This window comes from Carettochelys insculpta, chromosome 27, assembly GCF_033958435.1.
Source record: "Carettochelys insculpta isolate YL-2023 chromosome 27, ASM3395843v1, whole genome shotgun sequence".
Taxonomy (NCBI): domain Eukaryota; kingdom Metazoa; phylum Chordata; order Testudines; family Carettochelyidae; genus Carettochelys; species Carettochelys insculpta.
In genome coordinates this window covers 8,929,343-8,953,925 of record NC_134163.1, presented here as the reverse complement: position 1 = coordinate 8,953,925, position 24,583 = coordinate 8,929,343, and the positions used below count along the sequence as shown (strand labels likewise).

The 24,583-nt window shown below is 45.2% G+C and overlaps 1 protein-coding gene across 3 annotated transcripts in view; it reads left to right on the top strand.

Annotated features, from left to right (window-relative positions):
• The first annotated feature begins 266 nt into the window (after positions 1–266).
• The window catches only part of SH3GL1 (SH3 domain containing GRB2 like 1, endophilin A2), a 56,277-nt gene continuing 31,960 nt past the window's right edge, over positions 267–24,583 (top strand). For all 3 annotated transcript variants that reach the window (XM_074978644.1, XM_074978642.1, XM_074978643.1), the window contains exon 1: positions 267–637. In XM_074978644.1, coding sequence (XP_074834745.1) covers positions 593–637 — 45 coding nt within the window. In that variant the 5' untranslated portion in view covers positions 267–592. The remainder of the gene's footprint in view (positions 638–24,583) is intronic.

Sequence of the window (24,583 nt, the reverse complement as noted above, 5' to 3'; positions counted from 1 at the left end):
CTGTGGTACTCCTGCCCACAGGGGGCTCCGTAGCAGCACATTGCCTGAAGGGTGACTCTCTAGCCGCGAGTTGACTGTCGGTGGTACTACGCTAGGGTCATTCTCTCCAACGCTCTTATCGATGGTAGCGGCGGAGCCACAGGGAGGCGGTCGCTCCCCCAGGCCGGCAGGGGGCGGAGTGGTTTCTGACGTGGCGCGCCGGGAAGCACGGGGGAGGGGCGTGTGTTCCTCCGCCGTGCGGGCCGGCTTCCGGTCTGGCCAGGGGCGGAAGTGTGCGGCGAGGTGCCATGTAACGTCCGCTGAGGAGCAGGAGGAGGCGGTGGGGGTGGCGGGCTGTGTCGTGTCTGTCTGTCTGTCTGTGGGGCGCTGCTGGGGCGTCCGTCCGTCTGTCCCTCCTTCCGTGTGTCAGGGTCCCTCTGTCCGCCCGCCTCCTCCCCTCGGGCTTTGCTCTGCGTGTCTGCGGGTCTCGGGCTGTCCCTGGCCAGGCTCGGCTCCGTCTGTCCTTGGTCTCAGGCTGGTCCGTGTGTCCGGGCAGCCGGTCGGTGCAGCGCTGGTCAGTGCCTGGGCCGCCGGGGCCGGGAGCGGAGGCAGCATGTCGGTGGCTGGGCTGAAGAAGCAGTTCTACAAAGCGAGCCAGGTGAGAGACCTAGAGACCGACACCCCCTTCTCGTCCCGTCCTTACGGACACACTCGCGCCCACCTGCTGCGGGTTGCCCGCTCCGCTCCTCTCCTGCATGGCCCCAGCTGGGTTACACTTTGCTGGCTTGGCCAAGGGTGGGCGGACTCTTGCTCAGAGTCGCAGGAGTCTGTGTGCCCAGATTGACTGACGCTCAGAGCGGCTCCTGTTTCCAGGGCTCTGCTGTCGTGCCCACAACAGCTCCCCCCTTATTATTGTGCCTTTAGAAATTTCCCCCATTTCGCCTCAGGACAGTGGCACACATGCTGATTCTGCGGTTTGGGGGTTCAGTTAACACAGTGCTCTTTAATTAATGGTTTCCCAAAGGGAAAAGAGAACTGACAGTTGCTCTCTTGAGCCCCCATCCTACAAGGCTGCTGCTGGAAACCTTCCTCCCCCTTTCTCTCCCCATGGGGCTGACATCTCCGCTTGCCCCAGTAACCACTGCACATTCCTCCTCACGCACCTCAGGTTTTTTTTTAAACAAAAATGGGCATTGTTTTCTGTTTGCTCCTGCCAGCTGATGAAGTTAGTAAGAGCAAAAGGGACAAATGCAGAGGTTTTTTTATGTTTAACACCAAATCCAAGACAGGGCTCAGAAATGGCACTGTACCAACCACAACAGGATGTATGGTTACCCTCTCTTTAATTCTTGGCATTGTTTCTCTGTTCAGATTTCTCTACTGTTGTCTCCAGTAAAATGCTGATCCCTACGTGCAATAGACCCTTCCTTCTGGACAGTTGACTCAGTCACTGAATGATTGACAACTGCATTGTTTCATCTCAGTCTATTTTTGAGTCTGGTGAGAAGGGGTTAAGTAGAGAGGGAGACGGCTCAAAATTGCAGCTGTGGTGGAGGCAGTTATGATGGCAAAGGCAGATGTTTCTGAATTAAAAGTGTCATGTTGACTGTGTCACTGCCGACTGACTATACAGTACATCATCTTCTGGAAAAATATCTAGGTTAATGTCTTAAATCTGCTGATGCTGAATATCTCTGTCTTTTCTCACAACAAATCTAGCATTTCTTTTGCATACTAAGTTACCTTTTGAGTAAAGAGGTTTGTTTTGTATTTTGGCAGAAATGATGCAGGCTCACTGTAGTGTTCTCTCTGTAAACAAAAATGTGCCCAGGGAAGCAGCAGGTAAAACGATGGCTGTTTGTTATTCCTGCATCAATTTCTTCTTGCCCCTCAGTTCCTACTTGCTTTACATCCATGGTTCCTTGTAAATTCCATCTGGCTGGTGTTCTCTTCACTTGGCACTCATTTGTTCTGGGAGTGCAGAGAAGGGGTGGAATAAATACCCATGTTATGCTGAAGTTTGATTCAGAAATTAAATGTTTCTGTTTTCATGAAAGATAAAAAGCTCAATCTAACTAGTGACTTGCTGATCCAATTGTGTCAGGAATGCTGTAACGTTTCGTTGTTTTCAGGGGTGAGGAATGCTGGCTAAGACCAGCTGATTGTCACATTCTACACTATTGGTGCCCTTGGGTTCTTCCCCTTCAGCAAAAAGAGAAAAGAAATACTGTCTTGCTAAATATTCATGTCTGTAGTTCTTTTCTTGACAAGTATTGGATTCAACATGTTAAATTGTGGGTTAAATCCACAAATAAAACAATAAGACAGCAAAGAGATCCTTTTCTTAGCCTGCCTTGTGCTCTTTAGGTTTTTATACCCTCACCATGACTATTTATCCTGAACTCAGGAGGAAGATGAAACTAGGTTCTGTTATGTAAAGTGTCATCTTAATTCCTCTCAGATGTAAATTCTACAACTCAGTGTAATTCTACAACTCCGATGTGTCATGTGTTGCTTAGTCGAAATGCTAGCTCAGAGATAGGAGTCTTCCACTGCGGCTAGTAAGTGGAGAGGTATATGGTCCAGAATGACTGTCTGCTAGTGCTTTTGCGTATTTCATTGCTATAAGTGCACCATTCAAAGGTGTATTACAAGTAATGAGTGATGATTTTCATATGTTTTTTAACTGTTTTGTTATGAACAGTTAATTGTGAGTGAACTGCAGTAGTTTTTTGGTTAGCAGCCATAAGTACAACTTATGCCCTGTAGAGTTTCTACTTTAATAAGCTTGACTATAAAATGGACTGCAATTCTCCGCACATTGAATTACGCTTTTTTTAAAAATTGTGAGAACTCTGAAAAGATGGGAAGACTGTGAGGGATACCACCTGGAGTTAAATTCTGGCCCCAGAAGGTGGGTTTGCAGCTAGGAATATCAGGCCCATGTTATACCTGGGATCGAGTAAAGGACATCAGCAAGCTGCAGCATAACCTCCGGAAACTCCCTCTTCCTTGATAGTAACTGGCGTCAGGAAGTGGAAAAGGATTTTGTGGTGTGTGCATGATGAAATATGAGTTTTGGTATGTGTGTGTGGGGGTGTGTGTTTTAAAGGAAATGGAAGCGTTCAGATTCCAGGAGGGAAAACCTGTCCAGTGTGCAATTTTTTTAATGACTTATTACACAAACAGTTTTTTAAAAACTCCCTCAATAGGACCAGGAAAAGCTGTTATCCTGAGTTCAAAGAGTGTTTGTTCATGCTTTCATCAAAAAGGGATTCTACCACTCAGTTATGAGAGCCAAATTCCTCAGATAAACTGAAAGGAAGTTTTTGGGGGTGACTTCCCTGCTTCTCATTAAATTCACACACTAGTTCTTCCTTGTCCTCTTGGCTTCTGCTAACCATGCCTGTCAGAGATGGCTTACCCTTGTGGTTTAGTAATACTTTGTTGGAATGCACCAGGTATCGACAAAGATTTCTTTGTGGAGAACACCCTGCAAATACTCCGAAACACTATAATTTTACCCCCTTTCAAATGACAGTTGAACACTGTGTGCTTCTCTACCAATGGACTCCTTATATTTTCCAGGCACAAAGTATAAACAGTTCCAGCAAAGTTCAGCTTAATCCAAGTTGCAGTGCTTTTTGCCTCCTTTCTCAGTTACATCTTCATAAAGGCACTTTGCTTAAATGGAAAAACAGAAGTGTAGACTGCAGAAGTCTGTAGTTCCCCAGCTGGTGAAACAACCCCCTGGATCAGGTGCATTATGGCAACCCAGCAGGAAAGCTCATACTGGGATCCTCTGGAGGATTTCACTGCTACAGACTACTATGTTTTAAGCAGAGCAAGTATACGTGAAAGTTCATCTCTAAGTCAAAAGCAGTACGTTTCTCAAGATTAAATACATCGCTCTTGAAAATGTGGTGAAAGCTTTCTGCCAATGTCTTGTACACTTATGGAACTGTTAAATTCTGCAGATGATTGAAGCAAGCAATAGCCACAATGCAGAAAATTTGTTGGCGGCCTGTTTGTTTGAGGAGTCCTTCCCTTTTTTCGCTTTATTTGAACATGTAGCCTGCTTCTGAGGTCACTTTAAAAAAAAAAAAAGCGATAAAGAGTATGCACAGTTGCATCTTGAGTCATCATTTCTTACATCTCCCTGCTGCAGCCAAGATTTGCAAATTGACCTAATCTGACTCAGCCTAGTTTAATTTGAGGCTTGCTGCCAATGTTCATGGCATGGTTGCAGAAATGAATTGCGTGTTTCACTGTGACGTGGAGGAAGGCAGTCTGTCCCGCTGCTCTTCTTTTTGAGGATGGACATATCTAGCTGCTCTCAGGTGTTTGGCTTTGACAATAGCACGAGCTGCAGAGTTTCTCTGGGAGGTCAGAACCAATACACCCATTCTGTTTCCCTTGTTTCTGCCCCATGCGTGCATGTACAATGTCCCACCCATTTCTGCTATGCTGTTGCGGGAGGGGGTGAGAATAGAAGACATCACAGACTGTACTTTATTTTTTGGCTCTGACAGAGGAATTGCATCTGCCACACGTGTGTATTTGGCAGTGGCTTTCTTAAAGGCCTGAATTTAATTCCACTTCAGCTGTTGAACAGGGCAAGACATATGAAGATTAGGCCTGTAAATGAATCTAACAATCCTTCCCTCAAAAATACTCCTTTGTTGTGCCAGTAAGTTTAGGATCTTCTGGCTCCTGGCCAGGCCAGGCTGCCAAGTCCTCTTCTTCCAGCTGAGCAGGGCGGTGCTTGTGGCTATGAGGGGGACTTGATCCTGTTCCATTGTGTTCTTTAGAAATGCCTTTTGGCTTCTATTTCAGTGGTCTGCTCTTTTCTTGGGTGAAGCTGCCGGACTCCCACACAGCAGAAAGCAACAGAGCTTGTAGCAAAAAAACAAATCAAACCAACCTCTTCCCCTGCCCAATAACCCGTACTGGCAAACTGTTCCAGGTGATGAATAATTATCCCATGTGCATCTAGAACAAGTCCTGCAGCTTCATAGTTACATATCCCTCTTTTTTAAAAGATGCGGATTTCTCCACAGAGGGAAGAGATCCAGAAATGTGGAAGCTGTTTCTTTGGTTTTGAATTTCAGCGCATAGATTTGGAAGCAAGCTAGGAAAAAATCATTGTAGCACTCTTACCATTGTGTCAGTCATAGATTTGTTCCAGCCTGGCAGTTCCTAAGGTGGTCTTATGCCAGTATCCGTTCTCTGACAGTGGCTAGGTATCAGGTGTTCCATAGTGAGGTGTGAGAGCCCTGCAATGGGCAGATGGGGGATACTCTACCTCCTGTAGAAGTCTCATCCTGCTCTCTGACAGTTAGAGATCATTTTAAGCTCTGAAGCACAAAGTTTAATAGCCATTCCAATATGTTTGATATCATGATATGGATATCCTGAATTATCCTAATTAAATATTGACTCCTTATTGAGTCTTGAGTTAAATCAGACTGGCCTAGTCAACCCTACAATGTTGTACTGGTGTAATTATGTCAAAGGTGTGATTTCCCCCTCCTCCACCCCAGGTTTTGTTGTTTTTTTTTTTTTATTTGGTGTAATTTTACCAGTACAGGCCCTAGGATGGATGCAGTTACATTGGTACAAAGGTCGGTTAGTGGCTAGAGCACTCTGGAATAGAGCTGAGAAGACCTGGGTTTTATTCCCAGCTCTGTCACAGGCCTGCAGGGTGACATTTCACCCCCTTCTGCCCCAGTTGCCCCATATATAAAAAAATGATAAAGATACTGTGATCACCTTTTGTAAATTGGGACGTGGGGGGGGATAACTATTCTCTTATTACAAAGGGACAGTAACCCCCTTCCTGTACTTGTACAATCACCTTTATACAGCTATAACTGCATTGGGCAGTGGCGTGTACCCCTTTACTAGTACTGCTAAAGCAGTACAACTTTGCAGTGTAGACAGGGCCTAACGCAGTGGTACAAAGTAATGTAAACAGCCACGCTTGTCCATCAGGAATGAGGAAATGGTTCTGTCTCGCTAGCACTAGCTGTTTGCCTTTTACTTGATTTCAGTCACAGTGTGGGCAGGGCTGTAAACTGGATCACATCGATTTACACATGCAGTCTGCACTGACTGAAACTGTAACCGTGTGCACACACAATCCTGCCAGTGATATAATGGGGGATTTCTTCTCACTCATCCCTACTACCTAACCTCTCTTGTGGTCCCACCTACACAACAAGACATCTGTTAGCTGACACTGCTTTTATAGTGCTCTCAAGCTAACAAAAGCGGAGAATTGTGTATCTGGGCTGGGTGTTTCAGAGATTGGAGACAACTAGCCCTCATCTCAAATGCCTTCGTAAAACCGGTCCAACACGCTTGGCCTCAATGAAGCTGACCTCACAAACCTTGCTGAACCCTGTCCTTTTGTAAACTGGCTCTGCAAATAGTGGATGATAGGTCTATCTGCATTAGAAACATTCTTCCCAGTTCTTTAGCCCTCTATCCTTTTTGATGCCAGAGCCTGGCTTGCTGGCTTCCTAAACTATATTAGGGAGATCTCGGGACCAGCGGTGTTCCAGTTGTTGAGGAAATTTTGTTAGCCTATCCCCTCCTTGTGAGCTTCTGACGGTCAGACAAAACAAAAAGCTGTCCTTGTTGCAGGTAATCAAAAGAGTTGAATCAAAAGATGCTGTGTAGTATGAAAGCAGCATAACTTGGTCTGTGAAATAAAGATACACTCTCCTCCCTCATCAGGATTGATGGGAGGGACAGCTCAGTGGCTTGAGCATTGGCCTGACTGAACCTAGGGTTGTGAGTTCAATCCTTGAGGGTGCCATTTAGGGTAAATAAAAGGGAAAAAAAATGTTTGGGGGTTGGGGATTGGAGCTCAAGAGGGCAGGGGACTAGACTCAATGACCTCCTGAGGTCTCTTGCAGTTCTGAGATGCGTATCTCCATGTGCATGTGTATATACACACAATAGCAGGATTTGTGAGGAGGGACAGTTACTGCTCCCTCTTTCCTGCTCTGAAATGCAAAGCCCAGCAGTCTCCTGCCCCCATGTATGAAATGCAAGAGCCAGTGGCCAGGTGGGAAGCACCACATAGATCTAACCACCCCACAATCCTATGGCTAATACTGGGACCTCTGAAAAGTGGCTGGTGTCCATAACTCCCCCCTCCCTCTCATAGATACACTTTTGTGAGGCTGATGGCTGCTTTCATGATCTCTTCCTTTGACAGAAGAAAGAGCTTTTCCTTTAGTAGTCTAGCAGCTGGAACAGTTCTCTGTAACCTGATGATAGTTGTAGCTAGAAGGGTCAGGAGATCTCTAGGATCAACTTGCATGCAGGCACCCTCTCCAGCCAGTTGCTGGTGTATCCCAAGAATTTCCTTCCACTTAATTTAGCAGTGCCAGCTCAGCAATGCGGTAGTGTGCCTGTAATGCCTGAGCAGTGTGGTCTAGTTCAGTCCCAGGCATGCCATTCAAGGACAGTTTTGTGGCTGGGGTGTGTCTAGATTGAAGAGATCTGTCGGCAAAAAGATACGCAAATGGCACAACGCATTTTCATGTATTTCCTGCTGACGCTTCTCTTGGGAGAGGCTTTTCCAACATTTGGGACATCCACATGAGGCTAAATGTTGGGAAAACCCCCTCTGCTGACACCTCCCTTCTTCATGGAATGAGGATGACTGGTATGTTTGCAGAAGGCTCCTGGAGTGGCAGTTGTCTGTTGGGAGGCCTGTGTTTCCAACAGAAGCTTGCAATGTAGACAAAACCTGGGAAAGAGAGAGGATTTCTCATTCTTCATTTTTTTTGTTGTTGTTGTTGTTTTTCTCACTCGGGCTAGGCTGATTTCCTTGATTTATTCACCCGAGACATGTTCCTTCTTTTTGTGGCTTTACATTTGCATCTTCATGCATTTTTTTGAGGTTGCTGATTTATAAGAAGTATTAAAAAAAAAAAGTCTGTCTAGCTATGTCAAGTCAATTCCTTATATTGTTCTTTAGAATTTTTGTTGGAGTATTATTTTCCTCTGTTTACTTCCTTCATTCTGCATACGCAGACCAGGTTGTGGGTTCCTGGGGAAATTTGATGACTTGTTTCAGGGTGGCTTAGTTTTGTTAGATTTTTGTCTGCATCTGGAATACTCTGTTTGAGAGGTTTATTTTTAAAATTCATCCTCTCATGGGAGCACTCAATTCCACATTTCAAATCCTAGGCAACAGATTTCCATATCAGAAGACTTCAGTCTATTCCACTTGGCCACCAAAGTTAATGAAAGTGATTTTCCACACACAAAATTAGTTTGCACTCCTGTAGTGTAAGTAAACCTGTTTCACATCAATTGGCAACTTCCCACTGAAACTTTAAGTAGACAAGTGTGTCTATATATAAAATGCATTTGAAAGAAAAAGTGGTAACCTGGTCAGTTGTGATATTAGCCTGGGAAGAAAAATTACATATAGTAAGGAAGGACTAGGGGAGAGAGAGAGAGAGAGGGATTCAACAGAGATTTTCAAACTGTTCCTTTCTGGTGTCAGATTCACTCAAGCGTAAATGGTTTTGAGAAAAATCAATATACAGTCTCAGGTAGAAACATGAAAATATTTTCCAAGTCAGACTAGGACCTGCAACAGAAAGGAGGAAGATGACATTAAATGTCAGGGTTAGAAAGCCACCAAATGAGGGAATACGCTTTCTGATATAGAATTCCATTATGTCTGACTGTGTGTGGAAACGGCGTTCTGTGTAATTATTCCAAACAGTTCCTGGGAGAGGCTGCTCCAGGACAACCTAAGTATGAGCTGGGAATGGCAGAACTGTGTGAGTTTGTATGTTCTGATGATTAGGACTGCAGACAGAGCACAAATGTGTGCTGCACTGAACACCTCAGCTCCCACTGGAGTCAGAAATGTACTGCACCAGGCAAGTTTGGGTGCCAGTTGCTGCATCCATAAGTGTGGAAAACCTGAAGAGGTAAAGTTAAACATTGCTGCCAGAATAACAGTGAACATGACTTACGTGGCACATGTTCTGTTAATATTGGCCCAGCCAGGAATCCTCGGCCATCCTCCAGATCTGGCTTTCAGCATTAATGTGCACCTGTGGGACGGAGCCTGAGGAATCAAGCCAGCTTGAGTCTGGGACAGCGTGGTGTCCCATGTGCAGAATGGCACTCATGTATTGCACAGCATGGAATTTAGCATGTTGACAGGACGTTGGAGAGGGACTCTCCTATTCAGCTAATCAGTTGTAGTTCAGTCATGCGTCATCCTCATCTGATGCTGGGAGGTGCCTGTGAGGTACTAGCTGCTATTGCTGGGGATCACAGATTAAATGATTCATGTGTTTGCCATTCTGTATGCCTCTGCAGAGGTGGGAAGCATAGGAGCATTCAATTCTGTCGCACCCATTTCTTCTACAGTGCACTTGGTTGGCATTGAATTTAACATTCTGCCCTATGTACAGTAACGCTGTTTAACCGCTATTCAGCCCACCAGAATTATCAATTAACTGGGATTCTGTTCCACCCTGGCCGTCGACGCTGCTTTCCCTTCTTACCACGGCAGCCTATGTGCTGAGTGTGCGGGTGGCCGGCAGCTCCTCCAATCTTCTGCCCAGTGCCCGCCACCCAGAGTGGCTCCCTGCATGGCACGGCCATGTGTGAGACCTGCAAACAGCTCTCTGCCACCCCCACGAACAAGGTAACAGGGCAGCAGTTGAACATTATTTGGCGTATTTTAACATACGGCAGTCCGGGACTGCCGGATATGACAGTGTTTACTGTAATGATACTTAGTTCTTATAGAAACGCTTGCCTTTTCAGCCACCTAAAGAGATGCCAGTCACAGTACATTGTAATACTATTGCCCATACAATTGGCCTTCTCCTATTTTGCATCAGTTGTCCGTGGTGAAGTAGTTAAAATAACAGTTTTGGTTATCCTCCTAGATTAGCATTAATAATACCATCTCTGAGCTATGGTTTCAGCATCTCTGCAAACTCAGGCAGCTACTGCTGCATTGGGTGCACTCCCGTCACGTTAAAGGTTTCCTTTGCAATCATAAAGCTGGTAAATTTCCTTTGAATGAAAGCTGAGATTCTTGGCACAGATAAGTACTAGCCCCGTGCCTGCAGCCCAGTTAAACACCTTCATCATGGGTGAGGAACATATTACCCATTTTATGAAGGAGTAGGGCACCACGAAATTCATGGATTCATGGTCCTTTTTTTTGTGTGTGGTAAATTTCACAGTCAGAGGATTTGAAGAAAAAAAAAAAAAAAAAAAAAAAAGAGTAAATGTGATGGTTCCAGGTATATAAATCAGAAATTTTGTGTTGCAACTGTGGGGATCTTAATCCAAAAGGGAAGAGTCACATGGCTCTTGTAGAAGGGCTGCAGTATAAACATTCTTAGTTCTGTGCCAGTGAAGGCAACACAAAAGTGAGAATGGCAATATTGTGACCACCACCACCACGCTCCGGTAGCCAGTTGTCACAGTCTGGGATGTGTTATTCTTAGCTGTGAGTTTGGCAGGGCCCTAGAGGTAAGCGATGCCAGGACATAGAAAGGATGCACAGCTCCTTCAAAGCCAGAGTGGCAGATCCAAGCCTAGGACTTAGGAGTTCTGGCTGTTAGTCCTTTTGGCTCTTCACCAACTGGGACTCGCCCCTCTTTCCTATTTGTATATATTTAAAGTTGTTGAGACCTGTCCTTCTTTCATGAAAGGTCAGTAGGTCATGGGTGAGAGTCAGTGAACTATCAAGTGTCAGAAACAGGAAGGTGGGTGGTAGAGGATAGATTCCTGAAAGCAGAGAGAGGAAATATTTCCTCCCATCTCTGGCCACCGATCTCCTCCCCCAGCAAGGAGGCAGCAAAATAAGGATGAGATAAGGCAAGCTATGTTTTAAAAACAGATTCATTTCTATAGCACATCCTTGTTTCTCTCCTTTCATGTATCCATTAGTGCCTCTGTGTGGGCTTGCTGCTCCATCACACCTATGTGAAGGGGCTCCTAACCTCAGCACAGAAGGTACTGCACTTTTCTGCAGTGGTTGGAGCCAAATAGGTCACCCTCTTTGAGGAACCACTGTGACAGTTGTATAGATGAAAGGCATAATTGTGGGGTTCACCAAACTGCTGTTTCTTAATGTCCTTCCCGGGGAGGCTTTTATGGGAAGGGTAGTGCGCACATTAGGCCAAAGGAAAAGGTTCCCCATCAGTCCCATTCTGGTGTTAAACTAGTAGGGGAGTGGGGGCTTTGAGTTCCGGGCTGTGACCATATTGAGGTGTGCTTAGTGTAGGGCGTCTGCTCCTTAGCAAATATCCTCTTCAGCTTTTCCACTGATCTCACGCTTTGGTGAGGCCATGTACTACTGCTGAACTACTCGGCATAGGTTCTGCAATAGGGGCTCCATGAGGTGCCATGCACAGAAGAAAACAATGTGCTGTGCAGGAGCCCATTCTCCGATACGTGGAGTTTCCAAAACTGGAGTAGCTGTGCCTCCAGTGAGGATTGGCTATGGAACAGGATGGGAGAAAGGGTGCTCAGCCATCATGAGAATATGCTGCTTTCCTGCCCAACTTGGTAAAGTGAGTTGCTGCCCCTCACACCCACTTGTTCGAGTTCCTTACCTGTGCCAAATATGCCTTCTGATTTTTGGCTTAAAAGGGTTAACAGAGTCTTGTGAAGTTTGCTTGTGCAGAAGTGCAGCAGTGCTTTGGGGTCTTCCTTGCTGTAGCACTGATGGTGTGTTCTGCTATCTGCTGTAAATCATTAACATTGTCAAGTCCTGTGACCTGAGCTTAGCATGTGATGAGTGAGTCTACCTTTACTCTGCCAATGTTGGTAATTTAATACATGATCCCTCATGGCTGCTATCTGCCAAATGACGTTTCTCACTGTGCGTGCAGAAATGCTCTCTCAGAAACAGTGGTCAGGCTGCTCCAGCTGGGATGGGGTGAGTTGGATGAGTGCTCAGTTGTGACGTATAGAGAAGGACATTAGGAAGCCCTAGAAATTCCCAGTGGGGCACCTCCAACTTCTTTCTAAACAGGCTTGTGTGTGACACCAGTGGAACTTCTTCAAGTGTTGAGCCTGTTGTGGCCCCTCTCTCTCTGGTTAGAACAGCATCCTCTTCCCAAGTGTGATTTCCTCCTCCCATCCTGTTAAACTGCAACCCCATCAGTTCCAGAAATGGATTGCTGTTGGCAGGAAATGGATGCATTCAGCAGGCAGAGACGGAGCAGTGGTGGGTCCCGAAGCTAGAAAGAAGATAAACAAGTTGTTCCTGGATTCAGTCCAGTAATGGTGTGTGTATCTCGGTTGTGCGTTAGCTGATCATTGTGTCTCGGGTTGCAGAAATGATAGCCATCCTAGCAGAGAGAGTAAGGAGTGTGCAAGTTCTCTGTCTCCGAGGCTGATACAGATAGGTTGGGAACTTACCAGTCAGAGGTGGTAGCAACGCCCGTGCTGATTGTCTGTTATGAAACACTTCGGCTACTGGAACTCAGGCGCTTTGTAGTAATACTACATGTCACTTATCTTCAAAGACCTTTTATTGTCTGATTTGTTTGATTAGCATCACTGCTGATACCTTATTAATAAAACTTGTCTCTTGCTGCCACTGGGAATTTCAGAATCCTCTTGTTGCGTTTGAATTGCCAGATAACACCTCATAATGTCGCTAATATTTAGTGTTCTAAAAGTGACTGAAACATGGAACCCCTGGGAGGTATCTTATAGTTCAAAGGCTTCAGGGTCACGTTGGCTCCATTAGCAAGCTTTAAAGGGGCTTTTTCCAACTATGACTATCCTTAAAAATTTGTTGTAGGATCAGAAAGTAAAGTGGTCTTCTTACTAGCAAGCATCATTCCCAGGCAGTGAAAATTTATTCATTCAATTGATGAAGTCAGAATAGAGTGACAGTAGGGCTAGCAATACTTTATTTTTGTTGTTGTTACCTTTCTCGCTGTGTACAGATGTAACTCTGAATATACACTCATCAGCTCTCAGGAGCCTCCTTTCTCCCCCCTGCCCCCAGAAAGAAAAAATTTCTTATCTTAACACCACATTGAAACTGCTGTAGGGGAGAAACATTTTTAAAAACAAAACACCCACAAACCACATATCTTTTTGTCCCAGCCATACATCTATGCACATGTTTCTGGGGATTTATGAGAGATTGGGCTGGTCTGGCACAAACCTGGAGAACTAGATATTGGGATTATTCTCACTTATAAAGCTGCTCTATATCAGAGAGAAGTAAAATGCTAAGGGATGACTCTTCATTTGTGCCTGCAGGACATAGTGATGTTTAAGAACAAGTTATCTGTTGGATTCAGGTTTTTGAACGTCCTTATGATTGCAGTAGCATGGCAGTTAAGCTACATTCAAATCTTGATAGTGTTCCCTTAAGCATAAAAATGATCTATGGAGAATCTGCGGCATTGTCTGGCATTTAAGCCTTTGTAAAAACCAATGTTAGCAAAGTTGTCTCAATGATTAGCAAAGATGAGCTTTACCTAGGCCAGGGGTCTGCAACCAGAAGAGCCATTTTTTCAAATCCGTTTACAGAATCAATACTTCCCCAGGCTGCAGTGCATGTGAATATTTGATCATCCTTAACAAATAACGTCAGACTGTACTTCTTGTCACCCCTAGTTTAAGAGCAGCAGTGCGCACACACAGTGATTTGTACCAGTTAGAAAGTTTGTTACTTTCACCCTTGGATTGGAGAGGCAAACGCTGTGCTTGGGGATAGGCTTTTAAGCAGGAAGGAGTTGTAATGTTTGCCTCAACCATCAATCCCTCCACCTCCAGGCTTTATCCACCCCAGCCCCAAACCCGTGCCCCCCATCCTCAGGATTAACCCGCCTCAGCCAACGAGCTCCTCCAGCTGCTTGTGCTGCTGCTCCTCCACAGCTGCCACCTCCTTCTCAGCGAGGGAGGGGGAGTACGCGGCTCCAGCAGGGTCAGGCTTGGCCATCCCTCCCCCCAGCTTTCCTGTGGGCTTAGCATTTCCCCCACCTGCAGCTCAGGCAGCTCCCTGCCCTGCCGCTGCTGAACTAATGGAACTCAATTGAATTGGTTTAATGGCCAGATCCCTCCTGCTGCCCTGCCGGCCGTTAAACCAATTCAGTTGAGTTGCATTATTTCAGCAGCGGCGGGGCAGAGAGCCGCAAGAGGAGTGAAGGCTAGAGAAGTGCCACACGATGCCGTACCCTGGTGCTGCAGCATGTCGGAATCTTCCTTGGAGAACAGACACTAGGGGAAGGAACAGATCTTGTTTTGGGTTTTTGCTCTTCCATGAGGTTTTCCCACTATTTTTTTTTTTTTTCAATGTCCAGAACTAAATGCAGTTATTTCAGCTGCATTAAAGCCGGGATGCAGAATCATTTCGTTTGGTCAGAGGCCGCTGACCCACAGAAGAATCAGTCAAGGGCCACGTGCACATGAGAAGTTCAACCCCCCCCTGCAATCCCCCCCCCCCCCCCCAAAAAAGAAAATGAAGAACCCCACACTTCACGAACGTGGCCCTGACTGAGACAGGGCATGGGGAGGACAGTCCTCTCTCATAAAACTTGGGTGTCCGAGTTCTTCTCACACCCCAGCCATGTGGGAGAGGGGGGGCACCAAGACCCAGGGCTTTACCCCAAGGCCTGGGGCTAGTAGATTTTGTGGGGCCTAAAATGTGGGGGTCAGTGTGTGGGAGGTGACTGCCAGGGAGCAGGCTGGGCATGCAGGTGCTGGAGGTGGAGTGCAGGAGCTGGGTGGGGTGTCTGAGCAGGAGATGAGGTGCAGGAGTGGGTTGTGGTGGGAGGTCTGGGCAGGAGGGAGGGGGGCCAGGGGACGGTGGTACCTACCTGGCACAACTCTGGCTGCAGGGTGGGGTGGGTGCCTCCGTGTGCTGGAAAACGCCACCCTCTCCTGCTCTCATTGGCCAAGATTTGCAGACAATGGGAGGAACAAGGCAGAGCCTGCAACCAGCGCAGGAGACATCGCTTCCTGTGGGTTGGGTACCAACTGTAGCTTGCTTTGATCAGGCCTGCAGGGCTTAGGGCTCCTCCCCCTCCCCCAAGAAGATACTGATGCTCTTCCCACACGCGGCTAGAGCCCCAGTGCTGGGTCCCCCCTGCTGGAGAAGGGGAAACCAAACCTTGCAGGCCTCTTCCCCACCTCTGCATTAGAGCTCTCCCCAGAGCATCTGTAACGTACCCGCTGTGCGAAGGCATCTGTGTCTGCAGCCCAAACCTTAGTAGTAATGAGCAAGCTCCTGCCTGCGGGCAACATACGGCCGATCATGCCAAGTGTGTGGCCTGTGAGGCATTGTGTCTGCTGTTGCCCGTGTGCAGGATGGCCATATTCTGCTGGTTTCTGCCCACATGTGGGTGTTTTTTTGTAACAGTGTTACTGAAGTGACACACACGTGAAGTGCGGTGCGTGCTGACTGCACACAGCATTGCTGTGGGAGACGTGCACTCGCTCTACAGGCAGACACTGCTGTAATGGTGCAGCCTGCGCATTCTAGGTGTGCAAGCGCAGTGAGGAAAAGCCCCCTACCTTTGGAGGCAGTCTTGGTTCCAACAATCTTGCTGCCCACTGATTTGAAGGAGGGCCACTCATGTAGCCAACTCACTAGCCTAGGTTGCCCATCCCTGCTATATATAGTATTTGCAAATCTATGCTTAATTACCTGCCTACTTGTCAGCTCTAAATGTGGCTCTTGGCATTCCTGCTTTCCAGCTTTTCATCACCCATAATCCTGGTTGAAGTCACATGCTCTAGAAGTACTTATTTATTTTTGTTAGACCAATATACTCTCTACATACCTTGTGTTTCAGTATTAGACTTTACAGTATGCTGCAGAAGTTAGAGGATCTCTGGATACCGCCATGGTACTCAATCTATTATTAAAATCTCATTAGTATCTGGCACGAGGGACGAGAGAAAATTACAATCCTAATTGGTATGTAGCACTTTGAGAATTGGAGTGATACTTTGAGGTCTGTCTATGAAATGTACCACTGCAGTATCAAGTGCTGTACGAATGTTAGGGATCAGATTTTTTTTAAGGAGGTGCTGAGCACCCATAACTCCTATCACGATGGTTGGGAATTGTGCCTGCTCAGGGTGTTTGGAAACTCAGGCCTTTGTTGATTAAGCCCAAACTCTTCCTTACAGGGAAGGTACATCTCACCATGAGCTCAAGTATGTATGCTGACATTTGCCTCAGCTTGGAATATTTCCTTTACATGGGGCACTGCCACTCTGACAAGGGGTGTCCGGGCTCTGTTGATCTTTATACTTCATCTAAGTGGCTCTCACTTGCCACATCTGCCTAAATGCATCTGCGTGGCAGATTAAAAAGTATGGCAAAGGCAAAATGGGCACTGGCTTTGCTCTTGCCGGGTTCTCCTGCCTTACCTTATTATTCCACTCACTTTCACAGTCCTCTTGCACTAGCTAGAAGAAGTCCTGGTGAACTTCCTCTCTCGCTAGTCTAGGAGTATAGTCCTAGTGGATTAAATCAGTAGTCCATCCAGTCTGTCTCTGCATCAGTGGCTAGTGTCAGTGCATCCAAGGAAGATTCAAGATACTCTGTATCCAGTTATGGAATAATTTAGGCAATTTTCTTCCTAATTTCCATTACATAGTGGTTGATGTGTGCCCTGAAGCACCAGGGTTCAAATGCCTGACAGACTTAATATTCTGTCTAATGCAGCTGTAGGCATAAATGTATATTCCTGTTTTGACTCCTGGATATCAATACTTGTGGCAGCGAGAACCACAGATTAACTGAGTGTACATATATTCTTTACTAATTAAAAAAAAAAAACAGCTCAGTTTTATTTACTGGCCTCATATCGCAAGAGATGTTGAACAGGAGGTAAGAACTTACTTTCTCCTTATCTTTAATATGTCCAGCAAACGTGGTAATCTTCTTTGTCTCATATAACATAATGTTTTGGGCCACATCCATACTGCAGACTGTTGCCAGCACAGCTGTGTCAGAGTATGATGAAGTGTGATCTCTGACCAGCAGATCTGTGTTGGCAAAAGCCCTAGTGTAAGAAGTTCTCTGGGCCAAAAGCTCCTTTCACCAGTGTCGTTGATTTAAACTAGGGCTGTGTCTAGACTGTGGGGACCTGTTGTCAATTTACGTATCTTTTGCTGACAGTTCTGTTGGGAGAAGCTTTTCCAACATTTGGCCCATCCACATGGGGCCAAATGTTGGGAGGCTGTGGCAGGGACACCACACTCTCTATCAAGACATTCCCTTCTTCCTTGTAGAAAAAAGTATGCAGGGATGTTCTCCGAATGCTCCTGACTGGCAAATTTCTTCCAAGAGCTCTGTAGTGTGAACACATGCTCTGTCGACAATACTTCTGTCAACAGAAGCCTGCAGCCTGGGAACTGGTGTGCACAATCCTGGCAGAACTGGTTCCTCAGTGTGAGCTGTGTCCGTGCTAGGAAACTTTATATATATATATATATATATATATATATATATATATATATATATATATATATATATATATATAAATGAAAGTGTTTGCCTCAGTTTAGAATACTTGCTTTACATGGCATATGCCGTTATGGGTTTTAATACTGTCCCACATGACCGCCTCATAAATAAGCTAGGGAAGTGTAAATTAATCAAGCTGTTATAAGGTGGGTTGTGTGATTTGTTGGATAAACATTGCTGAGGTGTAGTCATCAGTGGTTGGCAATCAAGCTGAACGTGCTTAACGAGCGGGGTCTCCCAGGGACAGATCCAGTTCTGTTCAGTCGCTTCATAAGTGACTTGGAGAATAGGATTAAAGTCCAAAATGATCTGGAGAAGATAATAGAATGAAATGACATTCAGTAAGGACAAATGCAAAGTAGTACACTTGGGAAGGAACAGTCAGTTGCATGCAGCCAGAAAATAGGAAGTGTCTGCCTAGGAAGGAGTACTGCAAAAAGGAATCTTGGTATCTCTCATTGACAGTGGATCACAAACTAAATAGGAATGAGGTGTGTAATACCGTTGCCAAAATAAAAGGACAGCAAATACCATTCTGGGATGTTGGACCAGAGTATCGCAAGACAACAGAAGTAATTGTTCTATTCTTCATGCCAATAAGGCCTCACCTGGAGTGTTGTGTTCAGTTCTGAGCACCACACTTCAGGAAAGATGTGGGCAAATTGGAGAGAGTCCAGAGGAGAGCAGCAAAAATGATGAAAGGTCTAGAAACCATGACCCATGAAGAAAGACTGAAAAAGCTGGTTTGGTTTGTTCAGTCTGGAGAAGAGATGATCGATGGTAGCATAAGGTTTCAAGAACATGAAAGGGATTTTTTTTTTTTTTTTTTTTTTTTAAGGAGGAGAATGATGAAGTCTTCTCTTTAACTGCTGGATAGGACAAGAAACAATGGGTTTAAATTGCAGCAAGGAAGGTTTAGGTTGGACATCAGAAAAATATTCCTAGCTGTCAGTGTGGTTAAGCACAGGAATGTATCACTAAGGGGAGTTGTGGAATCTCTGCCCTTGGTGGGTTTTGAGAACTGGTTATTCCTGGTCTGCCTGGAATACGAGACTGGACTAGATAACCTACTGACTACACATGTATCCTCCAGGTCCTGCTGGGCCATGGAAGGATCCTCATCTCTATAGCTGTCTCACTTGCCTCACCTGACTACGTGTATCTGCCTGCAGAAGAAATTAGAGTGTGGCACAGGAGCAGTGGGTGCTTGCTTTTCTTGCACAGTGCTACTGGTGTGGACCTGCTGTCAGTCTCTCTTCACAGGGAAATCTTTCTGAGTTATAAATAACTTTTGCTGCCCGTCTCTGCAGTCCGTGAACTCCTACGTGTTGAACTGAGCACTTGCACGCTGCTGAGTGCTGTGGCAATTGTACGAACATTTTTTGCTTTTTTTCCTGCCTAGTCTTAGTACTCTTACATCACGTGATCTCTAGCATTTAACACGTGCGTCTAAGATGTATGTGTATATGCAATAGAACTGATATTCGCTAGGTCTGCTGTATATTCTCTTGGCTCCTACTGCAGTTGCCCCTATGAGTCTTCCATCTTCCCCAGAATCCAGCTGCTTCTCCCACTTCTTCCCTCAGTAACAAAGATGTCATGTTTTCCAATTCACAGCCTCTTGCTTTTGGTTTGCGTGATGCAAATAATCCAACATTTGGGGCCAAACTTCTCTAGTGTTAGCAGGTGTGACTTTGATGATGTTAGTTGCATTAAGTAAGTTTTTACCAGCAGTTAATGGGCTCCAGTAACTTACGTTTTAGTGGTTTTGGTGGGTGAGTAGGGGAAACCTGTTACTTCTCTCTTTTCATATACACCTATCTTCCCAAAGAGCTTTTGTAAGTTAGATACGGAGTTTGAAACAAGGGCTTTCTTAAATGGCGCACATGGGAAACGACAAATAGGAAAAAGTGTTTATGGTGCAAAAAGCTTGTTTCTAACTGAGGCTAAACATGTCAAGAAATATTATGGGTAGAGATTTAAAATGAAAATGGACGTTGAAATAATTTTTTCCCCAGTGAGTGTCAGTTTTATAGCACAGTTGCACTTTTCCCCTAAGGCTGTATAGTGCACTTATTCCTAATAAGACCAGCCAAGATAAGGTCAAATTGTCAGGTTATTTTTTCCTTTCCTAAGAAGAGGAGGGGACTGCTTTCCTCTTGTTGAGAGGATAACTGGGAAAGCATTGATAAGTTGACAAACGTGAAATATTCTTGTAAAAGCTTCTGGAGCATAGAGTGGTAGCCAGTGACCAGGGAAAGAATTAATCGTGTGTGTGTCTTAGGAGAGGCAGGGATAGGTCTTCTGATTTGTCCAATGGATTTTAGAACTGCGTGGCTGTTTGTTCCTGTAATATAGTATTGCATCCATAGTTAATCATGTCTCTGCAAAAGCAAGGCCTTCAGTGGTTATCTCCTAGGGGGATACTAGCTGCATAAGTAGGAAATCAAAACCCAGCTTGCATAGTTGATGTTTAAACAGTCCATTATTAACCCTCTGACAAAATGAAAACGCTGCAATGGCTGGGCTGCTTCTTACGCATCATCTTCTGCCCAACTTTAGCTTCACTGTCTGTCCTGATGGCTGCTGCTCAATTAGCTATGTGTTTAGGGCGTGTCTGTACTGCAAAATGAAGTCAACCCTAATTTATGTCAGCATCCAGCTGCTGTGCTAATTGCATGGCTTGCCCATGTCTACACTTTGCTCTTTGTCATCAGGAACACTTGTTTTAATTGTCCTGTCAGTGTGGGGGATGTTGTGGGGCGGTTCTGAAAGCGGTAATATGTTGATGTAAGCAGTACAGCATCTACGCTGATAGTGTGTCAACCTTACTGTATTGCTCCCTTTGTGGAGGTGGAGTTATCAAGTAGGTGTAGTGGGGCAGTTACGTTGGTGGTAGCAAAATTTTACTGTGGACATTTCCATAGATAGGTTGATGTCCTCTGCCGTGCGTCAACCTGATTCTGTAATGTAAATGAGGCCTTAGTTCATAGTGAGAAATATTGTCTTGATCTTTTTGAGCCCATTGGTCTGGGATTCAGTTTCTCTTGTGGGTGATTCATGTTAGTGAGGACAAAATTGAATTGTACAAAGTATTTTTAGCCCACTGACAGCTCTTCCATGGACAAGTTCATGGCGGTACAGCAGCACAGCCATAGTACTGGGGTGTGGATGCTTCCTGCCATGACAAAGGGGGGTTTTCTAGCAATGTAGCTAATCCACCTCTACACGGGGTAGTTGCTACATAAACAGTTCTTCCATCACTGTAGCTGCATCTGCAGTGTGGGTTAGGTTGTCCTGACACATTGCATAGCGTGCAGAATTTTCTAAAGTGTAGCTGTGTCAGTCTAACTTCTAGGTATAGACCAGGGCCCTCCTTTCATCCCCTGTTTGACATTTCTTCTGTAAGCTTAATGTCTATTGAAGAGCCCCCTCCTTGATGTCTAGTTTGCTGTTCCTCTCCCTATGAACCAGAACACCAGTTCTCGTGATTCACTGTTAAGTGGGACAGTAAGAACTGCCACAGACGTGTTTGAAATATGATGGGGATATGGCGAACAGTGTGATTGTTTTTATTTCTAGACATGTTTCCATAATGCATTTGTCCAAAGGTGCTGGTACTAACTGGCTATGTCTACACTAGCCCCAGAACTTTGAAAGGGCCATGATAATGAACCTTTTCGAAAGATGCTAATGAGGTGCTACCATGAATATGCAGTGCCTCATTAGCCATAATGGCGGCTGCAGCACTTCGAAAGTGCCACTTTCGATTGTGCATGGCTCGTTTACATGACACTTTCAAAGTGCTGCAGCTGCCATTATGCTAATGAGGCGCTGCAGATTCATGGCAGCTCCTCATTGGCATATTTCAATTAGGTTCATTATCATGCCCCTTTCAAAGTTCTGGGGCTAGTGTAGACATAACCATCTTGATATGAGTTTGCGCAAGAATGTTGCCAGTGCTTTGATTGTTATGAATGAATGAAATTATTCCTACTCTCTGAAGGCAGTGTAAAAAGCAGTGGCGTGATGCTAAGGAAGGAAAAGTAGAGGCTAGATAATGGCAGAATTCCTAATATGAGCAGTTTGGCAATGGACTAGACAGCCAGGGTACATGGTAAAGTTGCAGGGGCAGTTGATACTCCCTGGCAGGCTAAAGAAGATAGTAGCAGGAATGACGTAACAAATACATTATAAATATACTGGTGGGAGAACTGGCTAGATTCTATTATATTTTTAGCACAACTATCATTATTGAATCTACTTTGCTCTCTTCCTTCTGAAGTGAGGTCTGAGAGGCAGAGAGATCTAGTACAGCATGAAATGAATCTAGGATAATCTAGTTGGGCAAACTCCCAAGGAGAGAGGATCCCAGGGACAATTCTTCACTAAAACTAGTCTAAAAATTAATCCTTCCTCTTTACTTACTCATAAGCCCCATAATAGTTACTTGTATTCTTATTATGAGCATTATTTGTGCACAATGATCTGAGCTTTTTAAGAAAAAAAAAAAAAAAAAGTAGGTCATTCTGGCAGTTGATCCTGCTTGAAGCAGGGGGCTGGGCCAGATGACCTCCTGAGGTCCGTTCAAGCCCTATGATTTTGTGATTCTATGATTAGTGGAAATTTTGCTATATACGGTGCTGATCTGTCATCAGACAAATTCACCTAGTGCCACACAATAACTTCCTCCATTCGATTTTCTTGGTGACTTACCCCTGAAAGATTTACTGTGACGCTTTCTTGACCAATGCAAGTTTGATTGGTTCACCACTCCATCAATGGAAAGTGGACAGATATCAGCCTTTGTAAGCTGAACAGTCTTATTAAACACTTGAGTCAAACTCACTGGTAAAAATAAAACTACAGTAAGTGTATTGATTACAAAAGATGGATTTTAAATGACTGTAAATGATCGGCGAAATATAAGCATGCAGTCTGAATTCTTAACCTGTAGATGGACAACATCTAGATTAAGCTGGTTTTCCTCACCCTGTTGCGGTTTGCAGACTAGCCCTGAGGCTTAGAGAGAGAGAGACTGTGACCCATTTCTTTGATTCCAATGTTCTTGTGGCCATTGGTATAGGTGGTTGAGAAGAGAGAAGTGAAGTATCTCGCAACTATGTTCTGCTTTTACCATGTGCTCGGAGAACATAAATCCAGGCATGTCTGTCTGTCTGTCTGGGCATTGCTGAGCTCCCAATCAAGCTTATACAATTCCCTCAGTGAGACCTTGTGCAAGTGAGTCATTTGAATTGTAACTACCTTGCTGGGCAAAGGCTATTGATGCTTGTTCGATATCCGCCCAGGTGTTGGGCACCTCCCATGCTGCTATCTCTGGTGAGCTAACGTTTGGGCACTACCCCAACTCGCAGCATATTTTGGTGACAAACACACAACACAATCTAGTAGCGTCATACACACTAATGATATGCATATTTACATAGAACAGTGGCTTTCAGCAGATCATAACTTTTCCCAGTGTACCTTACATGACAGGCTTTATATGAAGCATCACAGTTATAGTCAAATGATGAATGTGGAGGTTACAAGGGTGCTCCCCGAGCCATAGAGTCTCTCAATTACATTTTTCTGGCTTCTCCTCATCTTCAGCTACGTGCTCAACCTGATGTTCCTTTGGCTTTAGACTCTCCTACGCGAATGCCTTTGGCAGCGGCGCCCAATAGGTATTCAAAGCTCGCCACGTGGTTGTTGTCTCACCATATTCACCACATTATATACAAAATTTTATTAAATAATAAGAATATTGGTAGCTAAATAAATGCCCTCCCTCAGAGCCAGGCACCCCTGCCCCTCCCCCACTATAACTGAATGCTCTTCCCCAGAGCCAGGCACCCCCCTGTTCTAATTCAATGCTGGAGCTGCCACTCGCTTCTCCAACCAAGCAGTGGGATGCGGAGCAGGTGGACGGCATTCGCCGTGTGCAGCTCTCAGGAGGAGCCATATTTAAAGACTCCAGGAGCGACGTGCAGCTCGAGAGCCTCTGGTTTACCACCCCTGTCTTATTATTTAGGTATGCATGCATTTGCCACAATTTAGTGTCCTGCTCACCACATTTGGTGAGTAGCAAATGTAATGGACCCTGCAGGCCTTTGGATTCTTGCTTTATTTCCAGGGACTGCACCAGGTGGGAAGATAGCAACTAACCTTTCACAAGAATGTGCTGAGATAAGGCCATGAAATTTCAGTGTCGGACTTGTTCCCTGTGTAAACACCCATACGGTTCTCACCACGTTTAACATAGAGCACCACCTCTCAGGAGCTTGTTTTGCTAGAACATGGTTCCGTGGTTCCGCTGCTCAGACAAAAGAGGGAAAACTTTGCTAGTTACAGGCCAGCATTTTCCATGTGCCTCATAAGTTCTGCAGTACAACTGACTCCCAACAGGCTTGTTCAGAGTATGCTATTGAAATACAATGGATTGCAAGGATCATTGGTAACTCTGTGGGATGATCGGCAGCGCTTCAGCTGTCCGATACCGTAATAAAGGTTGCAGTGAGATTATGCTTGTGAATGACCGTACCCATTACTCCAAATCTACTCATAGCAGCAGAGTAAATTGTTACTTGGACCAGTGAAACTTGAAATTGTCCCGTCTGCCACTTTTGAGAATATCATCAGCTTCCAGGGAGGATGGCTTGAATTACACTTAATTTTAAGGTGTTCTCCCTTATAGCTGTCTTTAGCATTTGTAGGGAAAGCCCACAGAAAAGTGCGTAGGAGGAGAATTTCTGTTCTTAACCCCATGCTGTGTGTCTCTCTCTGCTGGACTTTCCTGTTGTTCTAAGCATATTGGTCTTGCACTCAAAACATTGTAGCACCTAATTATTTTGTGGGCTTCCTTTCCCCACAGTACTTTCTCTTTCCATTTGAGCAAAAACCAGTTAAGCGGGGGGTGGTGTTTTTGTGGGGCTCCTCTTTATTTGGGAGTCAGCACCATAGGGTCTCAGTACGTGACCCCAGAGTACGCAACCCTGCTCTTACCCGTTTGACCCCCGATTCCTACAGTAAACCCTGGAAATGCCTGATTTCCAGTTGTGCTTAACCCACCCTGGTGTAGCCCCA